Genomic DNA, 27,827 nt, shown 5'->3' with positions numbered 1-27,827 from the left:
GAGTCGAGAACTTGATCCTAGGTTTTTTATTGCCCCATATACATTTGGTGATGCTTTGGTTGGTTGTTTTGAAAAAAGAAACTGGGAGATAAAATGGGAGCATCTGAAATAAATAGTTCAATCTAGGGAGGACGTTCATACGGATAACATTGATTCTTCAGACTAAGCTAATTGGGAGGGAGATCCAGGTTCGGAGATCATTCTTGATTCGATCCAGGAGTGGGAGACAATTTTCCTTGAAAAGGCAATTCAGATCTGGTGTTACAAAGATCCCAAGGTATTGAAATCCCTGTGTCTTCCATTCGAACAAACAGAGTGTCTTCATAGAGCTGGTGAGTGTAAGATTGAGAGGGCAAACAATGGATTTGTTAAAATGTATCTTATATCCTGAAAACTTGCCGTACTAAGCAATTGTGTCTAAAATGGGAGGGATTTCTCAGGTTTGGATATGTAGAGCAAGACGTAATCCACGTAGAGCGAAATGTTGTGCTGAAGGCCACCTGCAGAAACACCCATAGTACTTTGATTGCTCCTTATCAACTCCGCCCCCAACAAGTAGAGCAGGGGGGACCGCGAGCATCCTTGTCTTGTGTCACGTCCCAAAGGGAATCTGTCAGAATTCAGACCGTTAGTAGTCGCCATGGCATTTGGATGAGAATATAGAGACTTAATCCATTTAATAAAGTTTGGGCCCGCATTGAACTTTTAGACTGAGAACAGAAAGCTCCACTCCATCCTGTCGAACGCCTTCTCAGCATCTAGTGAAGCCAGCAGGACAAGGGGTCTTCTGTGTGTTTACTTGATCTATAATATCAAAATGACGGCGAATGTTATCAGAAGAGTACCTGTCTCTAATATATCCAGTTTGGTCCGCTTTGATTATTTTGGGAAGAAGAGTGTTTAGTCTTTTGCGAGCAATTTGGTAATTATTTTGTAGTCGAAATCCAACAAGCTTATGGGCCGGAAGGACAAGCAGGATAGAGGGTCCTTGTCTTTTTTGAGCAACACTGTAATGTGGGCTGTGTACGTAGTCTGGGAGAGCTCCGTTTTTGCCAAAATCATCCAGCATTGGCATGAAAATATGGCTAAGCTGGAGCCAAAACGTTTTGTAGAACTCTCTTGGAAATCCGTCTGGTCCTGGGGACTTGTTAGGTGGCATGGAGATAATTGCCTCTAGGACCTCCTCAGGAGTGAAGGGGGAGTTGAGATTTTCTTGGTCGGTCATTGATAGTTTTGGTAGCGAGATTCCCTTTAGGAAGGAATGGAGTTCTGCATCCGTATGTTTTCTGTCAGAAGTATATAGTTTGCAGTAAAATCACGAAAAGTAAATTGCATCTTATATGTGACCTCGTCATCTGCTGTTCGGATCGCCATGATTGTACGCTCTGACTGCTCTTTTTAAAATTGGTATGCAAGCAATCTGCTAGGCCTGTTGCTATACTCATGGTATTTCTGTTTAGTAAGGAAAACACATTTTCTTATCTCCCGAGTACATTTACATTTAAGTAATTTAGCAGACGCTCTTATCCAAAGCGACTTACAAATTGGTGCATTCAACTTAGGATAGCCAGTGGGACAACCACCACTGGGGGAGGGGGGGTGTAAAAGGATTACTGATATAGTATAGTCCAACTTTAGTTTGGCTTTGGCTGCTTTAAGTTTACTCCAGGAGGAGCTGTCTGGGGATTGTTTATGTACTTTTTCGCAGCGTTTCAGCTCCCTCTCAAGATCTAACCTGTGTGCTTCCATTGTTTTTTTCTTAGAGGAAGCATATGCAATTAGATGAACTCTTAGTGTGGCTTTGGCGGTGTCCCACATTGTGGCCGGAGAAACAGGAGGGTCTTTGTTGTCTTGTGTGTAGTTGTCTATCCATGTAGTAACCAATGTATGGAATGCTTCGTTTGATAACATTGAGGTGTTGAATTTCCAGCTCTTTGACATCGGGATGTTTTTACAGAGGTCAAAGCGGAGTCGGACAAAGGCGTGATCTGAAAGTGCTATGGGTCCGATTGTACAAGTGACAAATGTATGAAATTCTTTGGGATAAAAATGCAATCTATGCGAGAGTAGGTGTTATGGACATTGGAGTAGTATGTATAGGTGGGGACTTGAGATGATTTTGTCTTGAGTTGAGGGTACAATTAAAATCTCCAGCCAGCACTCCAAAGGAAACACAATGCTCATTGAACAGGGTTATAATTTTTGACATGAAAGCAGGAGTATCTGTGTTAGGGGCATATATATTTAAGATAGTAATTGGTTGCTCATACAGTGACCCAGTTATCAGAATAAATCTCCCCTCTGGATCAGATACAGTGAGGGAAGAAAGTATTTGATCCCTTGCTGATTTTGCACGTTTGCCCACTGACAAAGAAATTATCAGTCTATAATTTTAATGGTAGGTTTATTTGAACAGTGAGAGACAGAATAACAACAAAACAATCCAGAAAAACGCATGTCAAAAATGTTATAAATTGATTTGCATTTTAATGAGGGAAATAAGTATTTGACCCCCTCTCAATCAGAAAGATTTCTGGCTCCCAGGTGTCTTTTATACAGGTAACGAGCTGAGATTAGGAGCACACTCTTCAAGGGAGTGCTCCTAATCTCAGTTTGTTACCTGTATAAAAGACACCTGTCCACAGAAGCAATCAATCAATCAGATTCCAAACGCTCCACCAGGGCCAAGACCAAAGAGCTCTCCAAGGATGTCAGGGACAAGATTGTAGACCGCTGCGCCACTCAGGAGGCCCAGATGATAATTTTCTCCATAGAAATGCACCTTTATAGTAAAGCATTGCATGCATAATCGCATTTGCAGTCACTTTCGAGGACAGTGTTTTCCCGCTAATTGATAGCATTTTGGAACATTCGTGCTTATAGCCTACTGCTGTGTGCGCATTGCTGCGCTTATAATGTGAAGAAATAGCCTAATAGTTTATCATCAACATTTTAAGCTAAATGTTCTGATTTATTGCATCAGCCTCATTGCTTTTAATCGTTTTTTTTATGCGAGTGGTTGTATTAATATGGGATCTATCGCATCCCACAACTGTGCACAGAAGGACAAGTTGACCAAAATAATAGGTAAACTTTTGTACTATGGGGGATAGTAATACAACACTCCTTCCATAGCCTCCAACTGCTCTTAAACACTAGTAAAACTAAATGCATGCTCTTCAACCGAACGCTGCTTGCACCTGCCCACCCAACTAGAATCACTACTCTCGGCGGGTCTGACCTAGAGTATGTGGACAACTACAAATACCTAGGTGTCTGGTTAGACTGTAAACTCTCCTTCCAGACTCACATTAAGCATCTCCAATCAAAAGTTAGATCTAGAATTGGCTTCCTATTTCGCAACAAAGCCTCCTTCACTCATGCTGCCAAACATGCCCTCCTAAAACTGACTATCCTACCGATCCTTGACTTCGGCGATGTCATTTACAAAATAGCCTACAACACTCTACTCAGCAAATTGGATGTAGTCTATCACAGTGCCATCCGTTTTGTCACCAAAGCCCCATATACTACCCACCATTGTGACCTGTACGCTCTTGTTGGCTGGCCCTCACTACAAATCCCCGTCTTATCTTAGCTCACTGGTCACCATAGCAACACCCACCCGTAGTCTGCGCTCCAGCAGGTATATCTCACTGGTCATCCCCAAAGCCAACACCTCCTTCGGCCGCCATTCCTTCCAGTTCTCTGCTGCCAATGACTGAAACGAACTGCAAAAATCTCTGAAGCTGGAGACTCTTATCTCCCTCACTAACTTTAGGCGTCAGTTGTCAGAGCAGCTTACCGATCACTGCACCTGTACACAGCCCATCTGTAATTAGCCCATCCAACTACCTCATCCCCATATTGTTATTTAATTTGCACCCCAGTATCTCTATTTGCACATCATCTTTTGCACATCTATCATTCCAGTGTTAATACGAAATTTTAACTATTTTGCACTATGGCCTATTTATTGCCTTACCTCCATAATTTACTACATTCGCACACACTGTATATATATTTTCTGTTGTATTTTTGACTTTATGTTTTGTTTACCCCATATGTAACTCTTTGTTGTTGTTTTTATTGCACTGCTTTGCTTTATCTTGGCCAGGTCGCAGTTGTAAATGAGAACTTGTTCTCAACTGGCTTACCTGGTTAAATAAAGGTGAAATTAAAAAATTAAAAAAATAGTAGATTGACATCTTTTTGGCTGACGAAAAGTAGGCTAAATGTGGACAGTTCTAACATCTTCAATATGAGCTTCGGAATTCGATAAGAGGGATGCGCGCAGTTGTGTCCCTGATGTGTCTGTGTTCATTCACTTGTAGCCTAATTCTTAGCTGAAATGCCTGTGAGAAGGACCTGATCACATGATGGGCATTGGCTAATAAGAATTGAGAGAGCCATGTGAGTGAGAGGTGCTTCGGAGCACGGCAACCGGGAGAAGGGAATTATAATTATTATATTCAGCCCAAGGGCACAATGGCCACTTTGGCCGCAAAAGGCATCGATTTTTAGGGGGAATTACAGCCACACAAGGGGGATGCCGCCAGGAAATTCGAGGCCTGGTAAGAATATTATTAAGTGGTTGTCAAATTGTGAATGAGAGACTAATGAAGTGTCTGTAGCTTGAACAAGAAACAAATCAGAGCTCATGCATTTCATTCAACTTTTTTCAAATCATCATGCAGCCTTAGAATGTATTAAAAATCAAAACATATAGCCCAACGTTTGTATCACAATCAAAGTTGCATAAATAACTCTAAATTAAATATATAGGAGAACCAGTTTCTTTGTTAACCGCTCATCACAGAATAGCCGCATGGGCGCACTTCCTTTGAAATCGTTTGGAAAAATATCCTTTCTATTTATTAAGCTATGTTCAATTGTATTCTTTATACTATAACATAATAAAAAGTAATGCCATGGAATTCTAAGCAAATATTGTCTGTTAAATGAACTAGTGTAGCCCATAGCCATATGGCATAGCCATATCAGGGCCTAACATAATGTCACGTTTGTTCATAGACGGGTCAGACCAAGGCGCAGCGTGATATGCATACATGTTTATTTTAAACTTAATAAACCAACGAAACGTGACGTCCAAAGGTAACACACAACAAACCTCACACGGAACAAGATCCCACAACACCTAATTGCCAATAGGCTGCCTAAGTATGCTCCCCAATCAGAGACAACGAGCGACAGCTGCCTCTGATTGGGAAACACACCCGGCCAAACATAGAACTACAAAACCTAGATCACAAACTAGAAAATAGAAAATACAACATAGAAAATCACACCCTGACTCAACAAATAAGAGTCCCCAGAGTCAGGGCGTGACACATAAGGACAACTCAGAGTATGCTATCCTGTTCTTCTAAAATAGACTAGATTTTCTTCATATCATGTTTCTTTCGACCTGTCTAAAATAAATAATGGATTTATTGTGATAGTGTAGGCTATATTAAATGGACTTATTAGACTTTTTTAAATGTAGATGTTTCAAAGGTCTGCATCAGTGGCTTGTAGGCTATGCGTGGAAGCCAGGAGATGCTAAACGTGTTTATGTCACTTAACGGTCAATTACCGTGAGACCGACAGTTATTTGCAAAGAAAAGGCCATATCTCAGACTGGCCAATAAAAAGAAAAGATTAAGATGGGCAGTCTGAGATATGGCTTTTTCTTTGCAACTCTGCCTAGAAGGTCAGCATCCCGGAGTCGCCTCTTTACTGTTGACGTTGAGACTGGTGTTTTGCGGGTGCTATTTAATGAAGCTGCCAGTTGAGGACCTGTGAAGCACCTTTTTTCTAGACACTCTAATGTATTTGTCCTCTTGCTCAGTTGTGCACCGGGGCCTCCCACTCCTCTTTCTATTCTGGTTATAGCCAGTTTGCGCTGTTCTGTGAAGGGATTAGTACACAGCGTTGTAAGAGATCTTCAGTTTCTTGGCAATTTCTCAAATGGAATAGCCTTCATTTCTCCGAAAAATAATAGACTAACGAGTTTCAGAAAAAGGTTATTTGTTTCTGGCCATTTTGAGCCTGTAATTGAACCCACAATTGCTGATGCTTCAGATACTCAACTAGTCTCAAGAAGGCCAGTTTTATTGCTTCTTTAATCAGCAAAACAGTTTTCAGCTGTGCTAACATAATTGCAAAAGGGGTTTCTAATGATCAACTAGCCTTTTAAAATGATAATCTTGGATTAGCAAACACAGCATGCCATTGGAATACAGGACTGATGGTTGCTGATAATGGGCCTCTGTACGCCTATGTAGATATTCCATTAAAAATCAGCCGTTTCCAGCTACAATAGCCATTTACAACATTAACAATGTCTACACTGTATTTCTATTCAATTTGATGTTATTTTAATGTGCAAAAAAATTGCTTTTCTTTCGAAAACAAGGACATTTCTAAGTGACCCCAAACTTTTGAACGGTAGTGTATGTGATATCAATAGAGAGATATACTTTCTGGGTGATTTAAATATTGACTGGCTTTCATCAGGCTGCCCACTCAGGAGAAAGCTTCAAACTGTAACTAGTGCCTGCAACCTGGTTCAGGTTATCAATCAACCTACCAGGGCAGTTACTAACAGTACAGGAATTAAATCATCAACATGCATTGATCATATCTTTACTAATGCTGCAGAAATGTGTTTGAAAGCAGTATCCAAATCCATCGGATGTAGTGATCACAATATAGTAGCCATACAGTGGCTTGCGAAAAGTATTCACCCCCCTTGGCGTTTTTTCCTATTTTGCTGCCATACAACCTGGAATTAAAATTGATTTTTGGGGGGTTTGTATCATTTGATTTACACAACATGCCTACCACTTTGAAGATGCAAATTATTTTTATTGTGAAACAAACAAGAAATAAGACAAAAAAAACAGAAAACTTGAGTGTGCATAACTAGTCACCCCCCCAAAGTCAATACTTTGTAGAGCTACCTTTTGCAGCAATTACAGCTGCAAGTATCTTGGGGTATGTCTCTATAAGCTTGGCACATCTAGCCACTGGGATTTTTGCCCATTCTTCAAGGCAAAACTGCTCCAGCTCCTTGGATGGGTTCCACTGGTGTACAGCAATCTTTAAGTAATACCACAGATTCTCAATTGGATTGAGGTCTGGGCTTTGACTAGGCCAAGACGTTTAAATGTTTCCCCTTAAACCACTCAAGTTTTGCTTTATCAGTATGCTTAGGGTCATTATCCTGCATACCCCACAAGAGATGCCACCAGAGCTCTCTTCACAGTCCCCAAGTCAAGAACAGACTATGGGAGGCGCACGGTACTACATAGAGCCATGGCTGCATGGAACTCTATTCCACATCAAGTAACTCATGACAGCAGTAAAATTAGATTTAAAAAACAGATAAAAATACACCTTATGGAACAGCGGGGACTGTGAAGCAACACAAACATAGACACATGCATACAAACACACAATAACATACGCACTATACGCACATGTACACATGAAATTTGTGTTCTAGATATGTGGTATTAGAGTAGGAGGAGGTCATGGGCTCTGCTCTGTTTGCCATCTGTGCTCCATGTACCCTGCAAGCAGGGTCATGGTCATTACGCACGCAACAAATCATATTTTAAAATGTTTTGGAACAGAAGACAAAAATGTGTGTGCAGTTTTGCCATGTTGTTGTCTATTGTCCTTTTGATTACTTATTTGATTTATTTTTAACCCACTGATATTGCAGATGGATAATCAAATGTGTGTTCAAAACCTAGGCCACATAATTTTTGACTATATACTTTCTTCCATAATTGTTTCCCTCAAATGCAGATGTGTCATTCACGAACAGTTCCTTTTGGGTAATGTAATTTTGACAAAAATAATTGTAACCTCCAATTTACATAACAAACATGTTTTTCCATCTCCAGAGGTTACATTAAGAAAAATGACTATAAAAGTGACAATTAGAGTGACAAAGACCGTAACAGGGTTTGGCAGTCTAAATCAGCTATAACTCGCCTTGTGACAGTGGAAATTAAAGTGTGTTGTGACAAACAAGGAGGGGCAAATGAATGCAAGCTTAACTAAAAAAATGTAACTTGTTAAAACATTTGTAGCCTATCCATCTATGGGTGACAGCGTTGATGTTTTATGCTCAACGCACTCAGTTTTCCACCACAAAACACCAGAAAATGGCCAAAAAAGAAGAACCAGATCAGCATGCTTTTACACTATGATTTGACTATTGACTATTTGATGTTCAATGTTTCTTTTCAGGAAAAAACACCTTTTGCTGTTAAATTCCCATGTTCAATGCGTTTCCATCGCTTTTGCAACTCTACTAATGTTTTTTTCACAAATTTGTTTTGCATTATGTAGCGAGTGCGCCCACTCTGGTTTTGGCACGTGCGCTCTAGCCAACAGCTCGCAGATACAGTGTGGGTATAGCCTACATGATGAGATTATTATGGGAGATTATTATGGACAAAAGGCAGCCAATCATCGATGATCATGTAACCAGAATAATACCCCCGATATTTATTGGAAAGGAGCATCAAGCTCATCACCTTGCACTTCATCATAATTTATTTAATCTGTAATGTGTTAAAATCTTAATAGAAGTCGGACAAACATGCCAAAATTGGGATTTTCAGAGAAAATGAATGTGAACCAATTTAAATTGAGTGTTTTATCAAAATGTACACACATTATGTCACAAGCATATAAAATGCACTCTATTCGTGGAACGACCCAGGTGTGTTCTTTCCTCTGTTTTTGTCTTGACTCGTGACAAGGTGTCCCTGCCATAATGGTCCCATTTGCAGGAGGACATTCACATTCCAGTCATGACTAGTCTAACTATTAGTATGAGTGCAAGGACACAAATATTGTATGGACAATTCTGGCTGTTTCCCTGGAATATTGCTAGATATTACTGTGCTAACCAACTGTATTATTCTTTCACTCATGTACATGTACATGTACAATGGTCGGGGAAACACTGGTCTACAATCTTCATGACTCTGCTTTGCTCAACAAGCTTGCCTTGTATATTGCAGACCTCGGAGGTGAGAGTATATTCTTTAGATATAATATTTAGGTGGATATGTTGGCAGTGTACTTCACAACATTTGTCCCTTTCCCTCTCTCCTCTTTTTCTGTCCCGCTTACACCCACATTGGACAAAGTCCCCCTGCCTAATTGAGTGTCATTTGAGGCGTTTTTCACAGTGTTGCTGTGTTTACCTTCCCACTCTCTAATCCCTCACTGAGAAGTTGGTCAGGTTCCACCTATGTACATGGTAAGAGGTAGTTTCCTCCCTACATTCTTACTTTTGAGTTGGTTTGAGTTTGAGTTTATTTATTCTTGCTCACAGACAAAACTGAAGAAATGCAGAATTTACATTACTAATAATTGCAAAACACTAATTTAAAATACATAACACATAATACATGACATAAATAAAATACAGAACACTTGAAACATTACAGGACATTTTTCATGATGGAAATTGAAATATTAAAATGTGATTGTAAAAAATAGAATTTTGGGGAAAACCACTTAAGAGCTTGAGTTATTATACAGTCTGACAGCAGTGGGTAGAGTGGCATTTTGCAGGTGGTTCGTACGGGCAGTTATACATGACAGTTCGTTGGCTGTTTCTCAGGAGCCTGGTGGTGCAGTTACCTCTTTTTGGAGGGAGCAGGTCATTCAGTGGATGGTCAAGAGTGTGCATGTCCTTCACCAGGTGCACTGTAGCCTGCTCTCGCCAGTGATAGGAGCTGTGGTTGGACTGCTCCACCTCTGGAGATGATCCTCAAGGCCCTCCTCTGCACCCTGTCTAGTTGGGCCTGCTGCTTTTTACTGAATCCAATTAACAGCACCCCCCGTATTCCAGACAAGGCCTGACCAGTGTAGTGTATACTGTGACAAGATCTGCAGTGGGAAGGCCATTTCTGGCAAGAACAGTCAAAAAGTGCAGGCGTTTTGAGGCCTTCCTCACTGACTGCTCCACATGTGTGTCACCACTGAGGTTAGAGTCTAGATGAAAACCAAGATACTTGGTTGTTGTTACCACTGGTACTTCCTGTCCTCTTAGAATTAGTGGTGCAGGTTATGAATGGTCTCTAGAAAAACATATCTGAATTTTCACATACTTTTTCCCATTCAGGAGCATGTTGTTGGATGTGGCCCACAAGAGCACTGCGGGTAGGGTAGTAACCTTCTATGACACTGTAATGATCTGTGTGTTTTCCCACATTGCTGATGTTCTACTCTCACTTGGGCCATGTAAGTACCTCATCTGAAGTCCTAGACTGGACTAGGAGACTTGTTGTTTTTCAGTTTCACATAGGCTCCACGGCATGCTGTTGCAAAGGCAGATGCTGTTAGACACTGTCATCCATTACGGTGCACGGCTCTGCATATTTACCCTGTTCCGGCATGCCCTTTAGGCAGCGGATAAGATTGCAAACATTAGCCATGCACCGCTTAAACTTGTGCGGATTGAGGCATATTAACATTTGAAAGAAGTTTGTCACTGTTCTTAGCTCACAGAGGGGTTGTGGAGAGTGGTAGTGCCGAGTTTATGTCATGGTTTGCCAATGCTGATTGTTAAAGTGATAGTTGATCCAAAATTAAACTATGTTTTCAGAACTAAAAACTCTAGGTCCTATGCCATTGGTTGTGTGGTTCCATGGTTCCAATATTGTGTAGTTCAATGTCTCAACCTCAATGATTGGGAAAGATAATTTACACATTTTATTCAGGACCTATCTTTTACAATCATTTTAGGTTGAGGCATACAGGATACTGTAGGTGGATATACACAACTGATGGTGTGGGACGTGGACTCATCCTGGCACTACACCACTTTTGAGGTCTGAAAATGTAGATTTTGTCCAACTGAGGAGACATCTTGTCATATATCCATCATTAGTCAGTTAAATGGAATACATTGTGTTACAGTCCTGTTTCAGCTGGTATTTTCTGAGATATTGTGTAGAAACAATGGGTACTTTCTGGTATTTACTTTCTGGTATTAAGAATTAAATGCAATGAGTTACTACCTAGTAGTAGGCTACCACAAAATTGATTGTTTGGTCATTATTATGTAATCATAATTTTACCATGTAAGTGTGACCGACCAGGGTTCAAGTCTCAGACAAGGTTATTCATGTTAATATTTTACAGGGTTACTCATCTCTCTGTTTCTACTGACAGGCGGAACCTGACCAAGCTCTCACTCATCTTCAGCCACATCCTGGCAGAGATCAAGGCCATCTTTCCCGGGGGCCAGTTCCATGGAGACACGTTCCGCATCACCAAAGCAGACGCCGGCGAATTCTGGAGGAGATTTTTTGGAGAAAAGTATGTTTCATCCTTATATTATTATGTGGTTGTTTGCAAGTTATCAGTTCAAATACATAAAACATCAAAATCTCATCCACCATCAATGTGGTGTACCTATAGCAACAATTTGGTGACTGAAATCTTACCATTGGTAATGCTTTGAGCAAAATTGTGTTTTTTTAACTTCAAACTTCAAGGAGTAGGGCATTCAAAGATTTGGTCTGATGGGAATCCGTGATGTCATCGGCCTCCCCCCTTGCTTGAGGAACAATAGAGGAGCAATATAGAACAAAAGAGGAAAGGCTCACCCCCCCCCCCCCCCCCACTTGTGCTGTGTCATGACATACCTGGACTACCTATTGAGATTAGCCTTTTGTGAAGTAAATCAGTTGTTAAATGAGGTGAAAAGGAGACTGGGTCCAGCGGTTCAGGACAAGAATACGTGTAAAGTAGTCAATATCATTAAAAAAATAGTCCAATATACATCAAAAGCATATTGCATGATCTGGTTGATTTTGAGTTCTGATATTTGCCAAGCGTGGTAAGGAGTACAGAAGTAGCTCATCCTAGGGCGATGTGTCCAATTTTTGCTGATGGTGGCACAGTGCGCCCACAGGTTGAACCCCGACATTGCTGCTTGCAACTATATTTATTAGATGTGCTTGCTGAAGGCAACGTTTTCATTTTCGTCAAAAACAATATTTGCGCAGTTTGGCTCGAGACGACAGTTAGACCCAATTAGGTGTTTCTGCGCATGAGCTTAGCTAGCTAATGTCACCATGACATCGCCTACAACCGTGAATGGGGATTTCTATTGGCGAAGCAGTTTCTGCATATCTTCTTTGGTATGACATATTGGTGTCCTTTAGTGGTGCTTTCTTTGCAGCAATTCGACCTTGAAGGCCTGATACACGCAGTCTCCTCTGAACAGTTGATGTTGAGATGTGTCTGTTACTTGAAGCATTTATTTGGGCTGCAATCTGAGGTGCCGTTAATTGCCGATTGCTGAGGCTGGTAACTCTAATGAACTTATCCTCTGCAGCAGATGTAACTCTGGGTCTTCCTTTCCTGTGGCGGTCCTCATGAGAGCCAGTTTCATCATAGTGCTTGATGGTTTTTCCGAATGCACATGAAGAAACTTTCAAAGTTCTTGAAATGTTCTGTATTGACTGACCTTCATGTCTAAAAGTAATGATGGACTGTCATTTCTCTTTGCTTATTTGAGCTGTTCTTGCCATAATATGGACTTGGTCTTTTACCAAATAGGGCTATCTTCTGTATACCACCCCTACCTTGTCACAGTAGACATTTTAAATGCTACCACTTTTTAACCATTTCAGCTGCAAACATTAAAACAACATTAACATTTTAAAAATGTTTCAAACCATAAATACTTTAAATCAAGCTAGCAAGCACACTACATTTTCTTCAGGAAATTCACTTTTCTAGCTTGATTAGCTTTTGTTTAGCCAATTAATCCAGAATGTGTATCAAAGTGTCTTGGTCATGGTCAGTAATAATGATGTGTGTGATGTCCTACAAAGAAGTGTCTTTGTTAGTAGTGATGATGTGCTTAGTGTGCTGGTTCCAAATCAAATCAGAGGTTATTTGTTGCACAGATTATCAGATGTTATAGCAGGTGCAGTGAAATGCTTTTGTTTCTAGCTTCAGTAGTGCAGTAAATATCTAACAATACAATACACAAATCATCTCCCCCAAAAAAGAAGAAGAAATATCAGAACGAGCAATATCAGAACGAGCAATGTCAGACTCCAGGATATAAATACATGGTGTGTATAGACAGTGTGAACAATATATACGTTGGAAAAAGGTATGTACAACAGTAGTTATATAGGATGAGCTATGTCGAGAATACAGTATGTACATATGAAGTGAGTAATCAATTAGTTAAATTTTTCAGAGATCAAATTACATTTGAACAGAATAATCTTGCGGAGGCCAGGTAGTGATGACTGATTAACAGTCTGATGGCCTGGAGATAGAAGCTGTTTTTCATTCTCTTTTCCAGCTTTGATGCAACTGTACTAGGTTTGGGCGGTATCCACATTTTCATATCGTCATACCGTCCTTCTCTCATCCCAGGATTTACGGTATTACCAGTTTAGTACACAAGGGGGTGCCAAAAAACGCATAAGAAGCCCATTGGGCCTCTATTACGAGAATGGTAACAAAATTAGCACAAGTCATAGCGAATTTTGATGGAGGCTGCTAGCTACATATGCTAACAAGTGCAAACGAAAAAAGAAAAAAATTGCAAGGACAGCCATTCCAGCTCATAAAGTTATACATATATAGGTAGGAGCTACCGATTGTCATTTTTGGTGTGTTTGGACATTTAAAAGTGAATGTGAACGAGAGACGTGTAAATGAACAGTACTGGCTCTGGAGCAGCATGTAAACACACTGTGTCTGTCTGGAGTCGCAAGGGCAACGGGCCTGCCTGTTCTGCTCTGAGAAGATGGAGGAGGAGCAGATGGGCCAAGAACAGAGAGGAGAAAAAATGCAAGGAAATCAAAAGATAGCAGTGGCAGTTGTACAGATAACTCATCCAAAGGGCTTTGACTTCTCAAACATGGCAGAAAGCCAACACAATATGATGCCTGTCATTAATTCAGCCTCTTACTTAGATAACTAGCAAGTTAAACTTAGGGTTCACGTTAATGCAGGATTCTTTGTTTTTCACGCAGGAAAAAAATATAAACATGAGAAATATCTTGCTGCGTTTTGTAAATGCAGATCTAAAATGCTTCTTATTGTGATTTCTGCTGGGCATCAGATTAATTTTGTGCTTCAGTTGCACTTCTCTACTCGGATGAGAATTCACAAACAGGCATTCTATCAGCAGACAGTGCTCTGACTGATATGTAGCTACTTTTATCCGGTACTTCTCTCGGTGTAGCCAGCCTACTCTTCTCTGGTAAAATGCTAGATTCACTTTATGCAAAACATTAGGAAATGTAGCTGACTACATTCTTTCTATGATAAACAGAAATATGATGGCCATGCATAGGCTTTGCAAAAATACCTTGCTTTTTCATTGTAAGCTCATTCAGCCTACCTGTGTGGCTGCCAGCCAAATATCTTGCAATTCTGTTGTCATCTGATGAAAATCAAGCTATTTTCTGCCGAATGTGTTGCACTAATGTATTTTCTGTGAAGGAAAACTATAGTTGCACGTCCCTGATCAATCTATTGAAGAAACAAACCTCTGTTGACTTTCAATATAAAATGCTACCCCTGTCAATACACAGCTGGACTCACCTGCTCCCGCTTTCTCCAGTTGTGCTATTTACAAACAAACATGTGATTGGTTCAACTGTTCTGGGGAACTACGGTAAGCTTCATAATGTAAAATAATGTGACAGGTGAAATGAAGAACGCGATCTGCTTTATCTTCTAACATATTGCAGAAGTTGACTGCAGGTATTTACTTAAAAAGTAGCTACAAATATTAACATGTTTAGAAAAACTTCAAATAAATAGTTTTAACGCTATTGACCGTATTGAAAAACCATCTCGTGGCTATTTCCAAATACCCCGGTTAACGGTATGTACGGTATACCTCCCAAGCCTACCTAACCTGTACTATCTCCGCCTGCTAGATGGTAGCAGGGTGAACAGGCTGTGGCTTGGGTGTCTGAGGTCCTTGATGATCTTCTTGGCTTTCCTGTGACACCGGGTACTGTAGATGTCCTGGAGGGCAGGCAGTGTGTCCCCGGCGATGCGTTGGGCTAACCGCACCACCCTAGGGAGAGCCCTGTGGTTGCGGGTGGTGATACAGCCCGACAGAATGCTCTCTATGTTCTTGAGGGTCTTAGGGGCCAAGCTGTCTTCACCACAGTGTCGGTGTGGAGGGACCATTTCAGGTCCTCAGTGATGTGAAGTTTTTTACCCTCTGAACATAAAGCTTTTGACCTGCTCCTTGTCGATGTAGATCTGGGTATGCTCTCTCTGCTGTCTCCTGTAGTCCACAATCAGCTCCTTCCTTTTGTTGACATTGAGGGAGAGGTTGATTTCCTGGCACGACTCCACCAGGGATCTCAACTCTTCCCTGTAGGCTGTCTCATCGTTGTTGGTAATAAGGCCTGCAACTGTTGTGTCGTCAGCAAACTTTGGAGACTTGCATAGCCAAGCAATCATGGGTGAACAGGGAGTACAAGGGGGGGCTGAGCATGCACCCCTGTGGGGCCCCCGTATTGAGGATCAGCGTGGCCTACCTTCCACCTAGGGTCGGTCCGTCAGGAAGTCTAGGACCCAGTTGCACATTGAGGGGTTCAGATCCAGGGCCCTGAGCTTAGTGATGAGCTTGGAGGGCACTATGGTGTTGAAGGCTGAGCTGTAGTCGATTTAACAGCATTCTCACATAGATATTCCTCTTGTTCAGGTGGGAAAGGGCAGTGTGAAGGGCAATGGCGATTGCGTCGTCCGTGGATCTGTTGGGGCAGTATGCAAATTGTAGTGGATCTAGCGTGTCTGGTAAGTTGGTGGTGATATGTGTCATGACTTCCTCCGAAGCTGCCTCCTCTCCTTGTTCGGGCAGGCTTCGGCGTTCGTCGTCACCGGCCTTCTAGCCACTGCCGCTCCTCATCTCATCATTCCATTTGTTTTGTCTTGTTTTCACACACACCTGGTTCATATCCCCTCATCAGTCCTTGTATAAGTATTCCCTCTGCCCCCCATGTCTTTGTGTGTGATTGTTTTCATGTGGAGGTGACGATAGCTCGGTGGAGCTTATGTATTGTATCACCGGGATATTCACCCGTGTGCTTTGTTTTCTCCAGTGCGCCGTTATACCGCACTGTAGAGTTTTACGCATTGCTGTGTACCGCAGTATTTGCTGAATAAACCATTTATTCTGTGATTTACCCTCCTGCGCCTGACTCCGTCCAAATCACCCGCTAAAGATTCACACACCCAACAGCATGGAGTCAGCAGGAGCGCTATATGCCTGGAGTTATTGAGCGGGTCCGGGGGCATGCCAACATGTGAGCCAGCTTGGGCGAAGCGATGGATCGGGTTCTCCAGGTCGTCCAGCGCCTGGAGAAGAGAGGACCCGACCCTGCGGGAACCAGCTGAGCGACCGGATCCAGGGTCTGGGTGGAACGAGTGGGCCCTCATCGACCACTTCCGATGCAGCCTGCGTGAGGATGTCCGAAGGGAGCTAGCCTGCCGGGATGCCACGTTGACCTTCAACCAACTGGTGGACATGGCTTCGAGAGGACGTCCTGGAAGGGGCCTGCCCGTTTCACCCCCCTTCAACCCGGATCACGTTCTGATGGAGCTGGGTGGTGCAGCGATCCGGGTGAACGGAGGACGACAGCTCCAGTGTTACTCTTGTGGCAAGAGAGGACATTCTGCTGCACGCTGTCGTCAGAGTTCTTCTGGGTCTGGAGGCGGCAGGCATGGCACTCTCGCGTCACCCCAGGTAGCGCAAAGCCACACTCGTTCAGAGCCCTCTGCTGCGCATTTCACCATCCACGTCAACTTCCCTGATTACACGGTAGTTCCCCAGTGTAAGGCACTGGTCGATTCAGGCGCAGCTGGGAACTTTATGGACAGGTCTTTAGCTAATAGTCTAGGTATTACATTGGTTCCCTTGTCCATTTCATTGCCCATCAAAGCAGTTGACAGTCGACCATTAGGGTTAGGGAAGTTACAGCACCAGTCACGATGATTACACAGAGGAGACCCATAGGGAGCAAATCACCTTTTTTATTATTGAGTCCCATGATTTCCCTGTTGTGTTGGGCCTTCCCTGGCTAGCACTACACGACCCCACCTTTTCATGGCCGCAGAGGGTTCTCACGGGGTGGTCGCGAGAGTGTCAGGGTAGGTGTCTAGCTGTTTCCGTTGGTGCAACCACGGTGGAAAGTCCAGACACTACCTCCACCGTGCACATTCCCCCCGAATACCTCGATTTGGCGCACGCATTTTCCAAAATGCAGGTGACCAAATTACCACCCCATCGGACGGGGGATTGCGCGATAAACCTCCGGTTAGACGCTGTGCCTCCCAGGAGTCATGTATATCCCCTGTCGCAGGCTGAAACCGAGGCTATGGAGACATACGTCTCCGAGTCCATGCGCCAGGGGTTCATACGTCCCTCCACTTCACCCGCCTCTTCGAGTTTCTTTTTCGTGAAGAAGAAAGACGGAGGTCTGTGCCCTTGCATTGGTTACTGTGCACTTAATCAAACTACCATTCGCTATAATTACCCTCTACCCCTCTTCTTCACGGAATTAGATCTCAGGAGTGCGTACAACCTGGTGCGTGTCCGGGAAGGGGACGAGTGGAAGACAGCATTTAGCACAACCATGGGGAATTATGAATACCTGGTGATGCCATACGGGTTGATGAATGCTCCATCAGTCTTCCAGTCCTTTGTGAATGAGGTGTTTCGGGACATGTTTGGTCACGGTGTGGTGGTCTACATCGATGACATTCTGGTGTATTCTGCTACGCATGCCGAGCATGTGTCCCTGGTTTGCAGAGTGCTGTTCTTCCAACAGTCCGTCTCCTTCCTCGGATACCACATCACCACCTCAGGTGTGGAGATGGAGGGAAACCGCATTTCAGCCGTGCGTAATTGGCCGACTCCAACCACGGTGAAGGAGGTACAGCGCTTCATTGGCTTTGCCAATTACTATTGGAGGTTTATCCGGGGCTTTGGCAAGGTCACAGCTCCCATCACCTCTCTGTTGAAGGGTGGGCTGTCCCGGCTCCGCTGGTCTGCTGAGGCTGACAGGGATTTCAGTAACCTGAGGGCTCTGTTCACCTCAGCCCCGGTAATGGCCCATCCTGATCCATCATTGCTGTTTGTAGTGGAGGTGGATGCATCCGAGGTAGGGGTAGGCACTGTCCTATGTGAAGGAGATGTGTTACGCTGCATTAGGCAAATGGTGGTCACACCAGCTTCTGACTGGTTTTCTGATCCACGCCCCTACCTTTTTTTTTAGGTATCTGTGACCAGGTATCTTTAAGGTATCAAATCCATAGATTAGGGCCTAATGAATTTATTTCAATTGACTGATTTCCTTCTATGAACTGTAACTCAGTAAAATCTTTGAAAGTGTTGCATGTTGCGTTTATAGTTTTGTTCAGTGTAGTTCAGTTACCTTCACTTTCATGGGTACAGGAACAATGGTGGACGTCTTAAAGCAAGTGTGAACAACAGAATGGGATAGGGAGAGATTGATTATGTCCGTAAACACCAGCTGTTCTGCACAAGCTCTGAGGACGCGGCTTGGGATGCCGTCTGGGCCGGCAGCCTTGCGAGGGTTATCACGCTTGAATGTCTTACTCACGTCGGCCACGGAGATTGGGAGCACACTGTCCTCGTGAGCGGCGGGGGCCCAAGTCGGCGGCTCGGTGTTGTTTTCCTCGAAGCGGGCGAAGAAGGTGTTCAGCTTTTCCCGGGAGGCGTCGGTGTCGTGGCTTGCTTTCCCTTTATAATCCGTGATTGTCTGGAGTCTCGTGTCTGAGCTGTTGAATTGCGACTCCACTTTGTCCCTGTACTGTCATTTTGCCTCACAAATGTAAATTACTGTACCTCAATTCCACATCGCAAAGTTTACATTTCCTTCTCATTTAACTTCTCAAAGTATTGCCATACCGGACTTCGCTGCTGTCATTTGCCTTTTTTCCAACTGTTAACGACGATGACTTACTGGTGGAGTCGACTCCAAAATAATTGATTAATCGACTACTTGCATGTCGACTCCCGGTGTCGACTCCCATTTGTGACTGTAAAGATTAGATTCTGCTAGGAATCGACTCCAAAGATTCAGTATTTGTGGAACGGAGAAGACAGGTAAAAAGAACACAAAAAAACATGTTTTAACCTTTATTTTAACAGGGAAGATGTATTGAGACATAGGTCTCTATTTCAAATGCACGTTATACCCAAAATACACTACATGACCAAAAGTATGTGGATACCTGCTCGTCAAACATCTCATTCCAAAATCATGGGCATTAATATGAAGTTGGTCCCCCCTTAACAGCCGCCACTCTTCTGGGAAGGCTTTCCACTAGATGTTGGAACATTGCTGTAGGGACTTGCTTCCATTCAGCCACAAGAGCATTAGTGAAGTCGGGGACTGATGTTGGGTAATTAGGCCTGGCTCGCAGTCGGCGTTCCAATTCATCAAAAAGGTGTTCGATGGGGTTGAGGTTAGGGCTCTGTGCAGGCCAGTCAAGTTCTTCCACACTGATCTTGACAAACCATTTCTGTATGGACCTCACTTTGTGCACGGGGGCATTGTCATGCTGAAACAGGAAAGGGCCTTCCTCAAAGTTGGAAGCACAGAGGACATTTCTCCAAAAAGTACAATCTTTGTCCCCATGTGCAGTTGCAAACCGTAGTCTGTCTTTATTATGGCGGTTTTGGACCAGTGGCTTCTTCCTTGCGGAGCGGCCTTTCAGGTTATGTCGATATAGGACTCGTTTTACTGTGGATATAGATACTGTTGTACCTGTTTCCTCCAGCATCTTCACAAGGTCCTTTGCTGTTGTTCTTGGATTGATTTGCGCACCAAAGTACATTCATCTCTAGGAGACAGAACGCGTCTCCTTCCTGAGCGGTATGACGGCTGCGTGGTCCCATGGTGTTTATACTTGCGTACTATTGTTTGTACAGATGAACGTGGTACCTTCAGGCATTTGGAAATTGTTCCAAGGATGAACCAGACATGTGGAGGTCTACAATATTTTTTCTGAGGTCTTGGCTGTTTTCTTTTGTTTTTCCCATGATGTCAAACAGAGGCACTGAGTTTGAAGGTAAGCCTTGAAATACATCCACAGGTACACCTCCAATTGACTCAAATGATGTCAATTAGCCTATCAGAAGCTTCTAAAGCCAATACATCATTTTCTGGAATTTTCCAAGCTGTTTAAAGGCACAGTCAACTTAGTGTATGTAAACGTCTGACCCACTGGAATTGCGATACAGTGAATTATAAGTGAAATAATCTGTCTGTAAACAATTGTTGGAAAAATTACTTGTGTCATGCACAAAGTAGATGTCCTAACCGACTTCCCAAAACGATAGTTTGTTAACAAGAAATTTGTGGAGTGGTTGAAAAATGAGTTTTAATGACTCCAACCTAAGTGTATGTAAACTTCCGACTTCAACTGTATGTTGATAGTGGTATTGGAAATCGTAATTCTGTGCCTGTTAATTACATGTCCATTGATAGCTCTGTGGGCTCCCCTTAAGGAATCCACAGTTGTTAGCTCCACCTATGCTATTAATAGCTTTATATCAAGCTATCATTTTGCTACATGTGCTCATAGGCATAGGGGTATTGTTAATAATAATCTTGTGCACATTTACCTGAATTCTACTATTAGCTCTGCAACTTTGAATCCAATAAGGAAGCGTATTGTGGCTAGCTCATCCAGTTCTATTGACTCTTGTGTCACCATGGATACTCCTGCTGTTTTCAAATCTCGCAGAGGGCTTGGACTGGTACATATAAATGTGCAAAGCCTGATGTCTAAACTGGACTTTCTGGGTGCATGACACTAGCCCAGACATTCTTGTTATCTCAGAGACCTGGATGAATAATTTGATTAGGGATAAGGACGTTGCGGACTACATTTTACATTTTTACATTTTAGTCATTTAGCAGACGCTCTTATCCAGAGTGAGTGCATACATAATTTTTTATTTTCTATTTTTTTTCATACTGGCCCCCCGTGGGAATCGAATCCACAACCCTGCCGTTGCAAACGCCATGCTCTACCAACTGAGCTACATCCCTGCCGGCCATTCCCTCCCCTACCCTGGGCCAATTGTGCACCGCCCCATGGGTCTCCCGGTCGCGGCCGGCTACGACAGAGCCTGGATTCGAACCAGGATCTCTAGTGGCACAGCTAGCACTGCGATGCAGTGCCTTAGACCACTGCGCCACTCGGGAGACTACAACACTTTCAGATGTGATAGACAAAAAAAGGGGGGAGGGGTGGCTATTTATGTAAGATCTTCTCTTATGGCGTCATGCTCTCTTAGTATCTCTGTCTCTAAACTATGTGAGCTGTTGGTTATAAAAGTGGCCGTATGCCAAAATATGCATATATTTATTGCTGCTGTCTACCGTACCCCAGCTGCTTCGGCGGAGGCTGTTGGTATTATTTCTGATTTTCTTTACACCCTTTCTAGTATCTGAACTGGTTGTGTTAGATCTGAATCTTGATTGGCTTACACATGCCTCAGATCAGTTTAAGAATATCTGTCTTGAGTTCAACTTGACTCAGCTGATAACGAAACCCACTCGTTAAAAAATAGCTAAATCCTCATTGATTCACCTTATCCTGACTAACTGTCCCCATAAGTATTTGGCTAGTGGTGCTTTCTTTTTTTTTGTGCAAATTGCTTGCATTAGAGATACCACATTGAAAAACTCTGACCCTTGTATAATTGTGAAGATACATTTTTACTCAGAGTCAAAAACGGAACTAATCCATGGTACGAAATAAAAATAAAGCCTGGGCCAAGGCTAGACAAACTGGCTCGTTAGCTGATTGGTAGCTATTTAGGCAATTGAGAAATGGGTGCATTGCTATTTAGCAGTGTTGTTGGCATTAGACATTAAGAAATCTACAGGGGCCGACCATTTGGATCCAGGTCTGCTCAAGTGTGCAGAGTCCCTCATTGTTGGCTCAATAACCCACATCTTTAATGTAACACTGTTATCTGGAAATATTCCTAAAGTGTGGAAATCAGCTTGTGTGCTGCCACTACATAACGGAGGTGATTGTTGTGATCTTGACAACTATCGTCCCATATTAAGGCTTCCTTGTCTAGCTAAGATTATTTACTCCTTGGTGAATGTGAACTGTATTTTGAATGTACATCAATCAGGGTTTAGACCAGGGTACAGTATTATTACTGCAACCACATCAGTTGTAAATGATATTGTCAATGCTTTGGATGCTAAGATGAATTGTGCTGCCCTATTTATAGATTTGTCAAAAACTTTTGATACAGTTGATCTTTCTATCTTATTGAGTAAGTTGTCTGTGTTAGGCCTTGGCACTGATGCCTGTTTGTGGTTTCAGAATTATCTTAGTGACAGAACCCAAGTTATTATGATAGGCAGGGTTAAAACCCAATTTCTTGAAGTGCTTAAAGGGGTACTCCAGGGTAAAATTGTTGTGGCATTGTTGTTCACATTGTATATAAATGATATTGGAAATACTGTTAACATCTGTAACATTCATGACACAATTATTTATTCCTGTGCCTCTTCAGTGCAGCAGGCCATTCGTGACCTTCAGTATGATTTTGACTCAATCCAAAAATCAGTTACTGATCTTAAGTTACTGTTAAATACAAATATAATCAAGTTTATGCTGTTCTCTAGGTCTCGTAATGTTGACTCTGAGGACCTGCGTATTTGCACTCCAAATGGAGCCCAAATTGTGAGAGTTACTATAAGTACTTGGGTATCTGGATTGATTTTTGAAACACACTTTGAAATTTGACAAAGAAGCTGAGATCTTGATTGTTTATCCTGCCTCAGTTCTGAAAATATAAGGAAGATTGTTCAAATAACGCTTCTCCCTGTAATAGACTATGGTGACATTATTTATATGTTTTGAAACCATTAGACTCAGTATTCCATTCAGCAATATGTTTTATCACTGGGGATGGTTTTAGGACTCATCGTCGTATTCTGTAGTAAAATGTGGGATGGACCTCTCTGTCTGTAAGAAGAGAGCTGCGCTCTCTTATTTATTTACAAAGCAGTCTTGCAGAAACTTCCTCTGTACATAACTTAATTGATTAATTTTATGTGTGGAACAATATGAAGAATTCCTTGCAGTTAGATATTTTGGTGCCTTTCAGGCATTTTAAATGTGTCAGGAACAGATGAGGACCAAGGCGCAGCTTTGCAGGCAAACATACTCTTTATTACGAGACACGATCAAAACAACAAACGATACGTGACAGTTCACGGTCTACCATAAACAGACTAGAAACAAAAACCCACAAACACAAAGGGAAAGACACAGTTTAAATATGGCTCCCAATCAGAGACAACCAGCACCAGCTGACACTCGTTGCCTCTGATTGGGAGTCACTCAGGCCAACATAGAAATACAAACTAGAACTCCCAACATAGCAATAGAATACATAGAACTACACACCCTGGCTCAACATAACAGTGTCCCCAGAGCCAGGGCGTGACAGTACCCCCCCCTAAAGGCGCGGACTCCGACCGCGCCAACTAAATACCACAGGGGAGGGACCGGGTGGGCACTCCGCCTTGGCGGCGGATCCGGCTCCGGGCCTGATCCCCACTCCCTCTCCAACCCCCCAAAGTACCCCTGGTCCGGTCTGGCCCCGCTGACCGGAGCTGGACTGCACACTGATGGAGCGGATTGCTCTAGCTCCGGCGTAAAACATCTGACCAGTGCCGAACCAGGCACCAGTGGAACAGGCACGGGCCGTGCCGGACTGACGACGCCCACCACTGGCTTGGTGTGGAGAACAGGCACGGGCCGTGCTGGACTGACAACGCACACCACTGGCTTGGTGTGAGGAGCAGGAGTGAGCCGAACCGGGCTGACGAAACGCACCACTGACTTGGTGCGGGGAGCAGGAACGGGCCGAGCCGGGCTGACGAAGCGCACCACTGACTTGGTGCGGGGAGCAGGAACGGGCCGAGCCGGGATGACGAAGCGCACCACTGACTTGGTGCGGGGAGCAGGAACGGGCCGAGCCGGGCTGACGAAGCGCACCACTGACTTGGTGCGGGGAGCAGGAACGGGCCGAGCCGGGCTGACGAAGCGCACCACTGACTTGGTGCGGGGAGCAGGAACGGGCCGAGCCGGGCTGACGAAGCGCACCACTGACTTGGTGCGGGAAGCAGGAACAGACCGGACCGTACTGGGGACACACACCACTGGCCCTACACCGGGATCTGGAACGGGCCGGACCGGACTGGTAACACACCCCAGTACCTCTCGCCGTGCCTCTACACCTTCCATCCCCTCTTCTACCAGTGGCCCCCGTAACCTGGCGGCCTCCTCTGCCAACCCGCTGGACCGCTCTATCGCGGCCTCCTGCTGCCCCGACGTCGTGAGCCCCCCCCTAAAAATTGTCTGGGGGTCTCTCCTCCCCGTGGGCCAGGCCTCTATAGTTCTCGCCCAACTCTCGCTCTTCTGCCTCCAACTCCCGCTATTCAGCTCCTCAATTGGCTTGACCCAGTCGAAGCTCTTCCTCCATTGTTCCCAAGTCCACTCTCTCTGCTCTTCACTCGGCTTGACCCAGTCGAGGCTGCCACGGAGATCTGCTAGGGATTTCCCTGGCGATGGCTCCTCGACTCGCTGCTTGGTCCAGTTGTGGTGGTTTTTTTCTGTCACGAATGTCAGGAACAGATGAGGACCAAGGCGCAGCGTTGCAGGCAAACATACTCTTTATTACGAGACACGATCAAAACAACAAACGATACGTGACAGTTCACGGTCTACCATAAACAGACTAGAAACAAAAACCCACAAACACAAAGGGAAAGACACAGTTTAAATATGGCTCCCAATCAGAGACAACCAGCACCAGCTGACACTCGTTGCCTCTGATTGGGAGTCACTCAGGCCAACATAGAAATACAAACTAGAACTCCCAACATAGCAATAGAATACATAGAACTACACACCCTGGCTCAACATAACAGTGTCCCCAGAGCCAGGGCGTGACAAAATGTAATGTTGTGTATTTTATTGTGTTTTATTATAGTTTGTTTTATTTGTAATGTACAGTATATGTATGGCTGTTTTTATTTTATATAATTTGTGTTTAATTTATATCATTTGTTTTTTAATGTATTGGGCTTTATTTGTAAACTTATACAGGGCTCTCTTGTAAAATAGTTTTATCTCAACGCGACTCGCTGTTTAATAAAGGTGAATAAAAATGGTATATGTTTGATGTATTTATGCAGGGATCATCTGTAAAACAGACCCTAGTCTCAATATGACTTCCCTGTCAATCAGTCAACCAGTGACAACCTTGGTTGACCTCTCCCGGCGTGAAAATGCTAAAATACAGCTATAGTGCATAATATAGTGCATAATTATGTCTGAAACACCGTCTCATCACTCATAGTTATGTAGGGAGACTGGAAAAACACCCCAAATAGTGTCTAACGGTGAAGTTTCCCTTTAAGGATACCAAACGTTTAGACGTTCACACCCCTACTACATTGTGGTGTCTTGGTCAATAGTAACAATGTGTTAAGTGCACTACAGAGCGGTGTTTTGGTTAGTAATAGAAATGTGTTTAGTGCACTACAAAATGGTGTCTTATTAGTAGTGGTGATGTGTATACTGTACTATTGTTTGACCCCATAAACCCTCCACCCCAACATACATTTATCAAGTGAGCTGAGCGTGAAATGATTTGCCCTCCTCGTCCCTGCAATTACCATTGAGAGGCCCTTGGGTTTGAGTGTGTGTACGTGTGTGTGTCACCTGGCTCTATTACTCAAAATGCAAACTGCATTGTGCCCATTAGACCCCACTGTGCTTTTAGCCCTCAAATCGATCCTGGTCTATTTCACTGCTCTCTGAAAAGTATTAGAGATGCTCACAATGTTAGGACATATTCTAATGGGACTCTCATACTATTCATTTATGTTTTGGCAGAGTAGATGACTATGATGAACGCAGTCTTTAGTTAAATGGTTGACTTGCCTCACAATCATTGCTTAAAAAAATACTTTATTTTTTCTTCCCAGTGGAATTTGTTTGGTAGGTGGAAATGGTATGGTAACAGATGATCTATGTACTGGGACTGTACACAGTGAAAACATCGCTATAGATTTGGGTGATTTACCCTCCTTGTTCTTTTTCTGCTTTGACTCATACTTCATGAGTACTCCTCTACAGTCAGTGTTTTCTTAGGGTGTGGGTGAGCGTGTGGGGGCAGACATTACTGTGTCTGCATATGACTGTTTTAGAAACTAACACACAACTGTATTGTAGATGTTGATTATTTTCAGACTGCCTAGAAGAGAGAAAATTGGCCATTCTATCATTAAACATGAGAGTTTAATTTAAAACCAAGGCAATATTACTGTAAACCTCAATTTACATGCTCAACCATGCAGGCTCACAGGCACATTTTTATTTTTGTAACTTTATTTATTCAGGGGAACCCATTGAGACCAGGGTCTCATTTCCAATGGTGCCCAGAGGACAACAATTCATAAATATTTTCCCAATATCAATAAAAACAAACAAAACTATAATTTACCATTTCTGCACCACAATCTCAACAATACAGACACATTTTATACTCAATCAAAACAATTATAGTGCTCATTTAACACATTCATCACCAGAGTCCTTATCTGCCCTAGAGACACCAGGGAATCAAAATGTAAAGAGCCTTGCAGGCCATTCCAAAACAGAGGGAGGAGGGGGTTCATGAAAACTGAAGGTGGATTTTCCTAGCTCCATGGAGAATAGAGGGACCTGTGAACGGGTTTAGTGCCTCGTGTTTTTATACCTTAAAAGTGAGGTATGCTGGAAGCTTATGCTTTGTAAAAAAACAAAAAAAATAGTGAAGTGATCTACGGGACTTTAGTGAGGTCCAGCCGACCTTCTGATACAGGATGCAGTGATGAGTATTAAAACTGTCACCTGTGATAAAGCGAAGAGTCCTGTGGTAAACTGCATCCAAAGGTTTTAGAGTAGTTACTGCTGCATTCTGATAGATGGTGTCACCATAGTTGAGAACTGGCAGGCAGGTTGACTGGGAAATCTGCTTCCCGCTGTTCAGGGAGAGGCATGATCTATAAAAAAAAATGTGTGTGTGTGTATGTATATATATATATATATACACAGTGGGGACAAAAAGTATTCAGTCAGCCACCAATTGTGCAAGTTCTCCCACTTAAAAAGATGAGAGAGGCCTGTAATTTTCATCATAGGTACACGTCAACTATGACAGACAAAATGAGAAAAAAAAATCCAGAAAATCACATTGTAGGATTTTTTATGAATTTATTTGCAAAGTATTTGGTCAATAACAAAAGTTTCTCAATACTTTGTTATATACCCTTTGTTGGCAATGACACAGGTCAAACGTTTTCTGTAAGTCTTCACAAGGTTTTCACACACTGTTGCTGGTATTTTGGCCCATTCCTCCATGCAGATCTCCTCTAGAGCAGTGATGTTTTGGGGCTGTCGCTGGGCAACACGGACTTTCAACTCCCTCCATAGATTTTCTATGGGGTTGAGATCTGGAGACTGGCTAGGCCACTCCAGGACCTTGAAATGCTTCTTACGAAGCCACTTCTTCGTTGCCCGGGCGGTGTGTTTGGGATCATTGTCATGCTGAAAGACCCAGCCACGTTTCATCTTCAATGCCCTTGCTGATGGAAGGAGGTTTTCACTCAAAATCTCACGATACATGGCCCCATTCATTCTTTCCTTTACACGGATCAGTCATCCTG

General features: G+C 43.2%; 1 protein-coding gene across 1 annotated transcript in view; it reads left to right on the top strand.

The window, feature by feature from the left end:
- The window catches only part of cblb (Cbl proto-oncogene B, E3 ubiquitin protein ligase), a 201,857-nt gene that overhangs the window by 53,772 nt on the left and 120,258 nt on the right, over positions 1-27,827 (top strand). The window contains exon 4 of the mRNA XM_084178229.1: positions 11,212-11,358. Within this exon, the coding sequence (XP_084034355.1) occupies positions 11,212-11,358 (147 nt within the window). The remainder of the gene's footprint in view (positions 1-11,211; positions 11,359-27,827) is intronic.

This window comes from Coregonus lavaretus, assembly GCF_964263955.1.
Source record: "Coregonus lavaretus genome assembly, chromosome: 15".
In the NCBI taxonomy this organism is placed as follows: Eukaryota; Metazoa; Chordata; class Actinopteri; order Salmoniformes; family Salmonidae; genus Coregonus; species Coregonus lavaretus.
The sequence above is the reverse complement of the archived record's forward strand: the minus strand, read 5'-3'. Positions and strand labels throughout refer to the sequence as shown.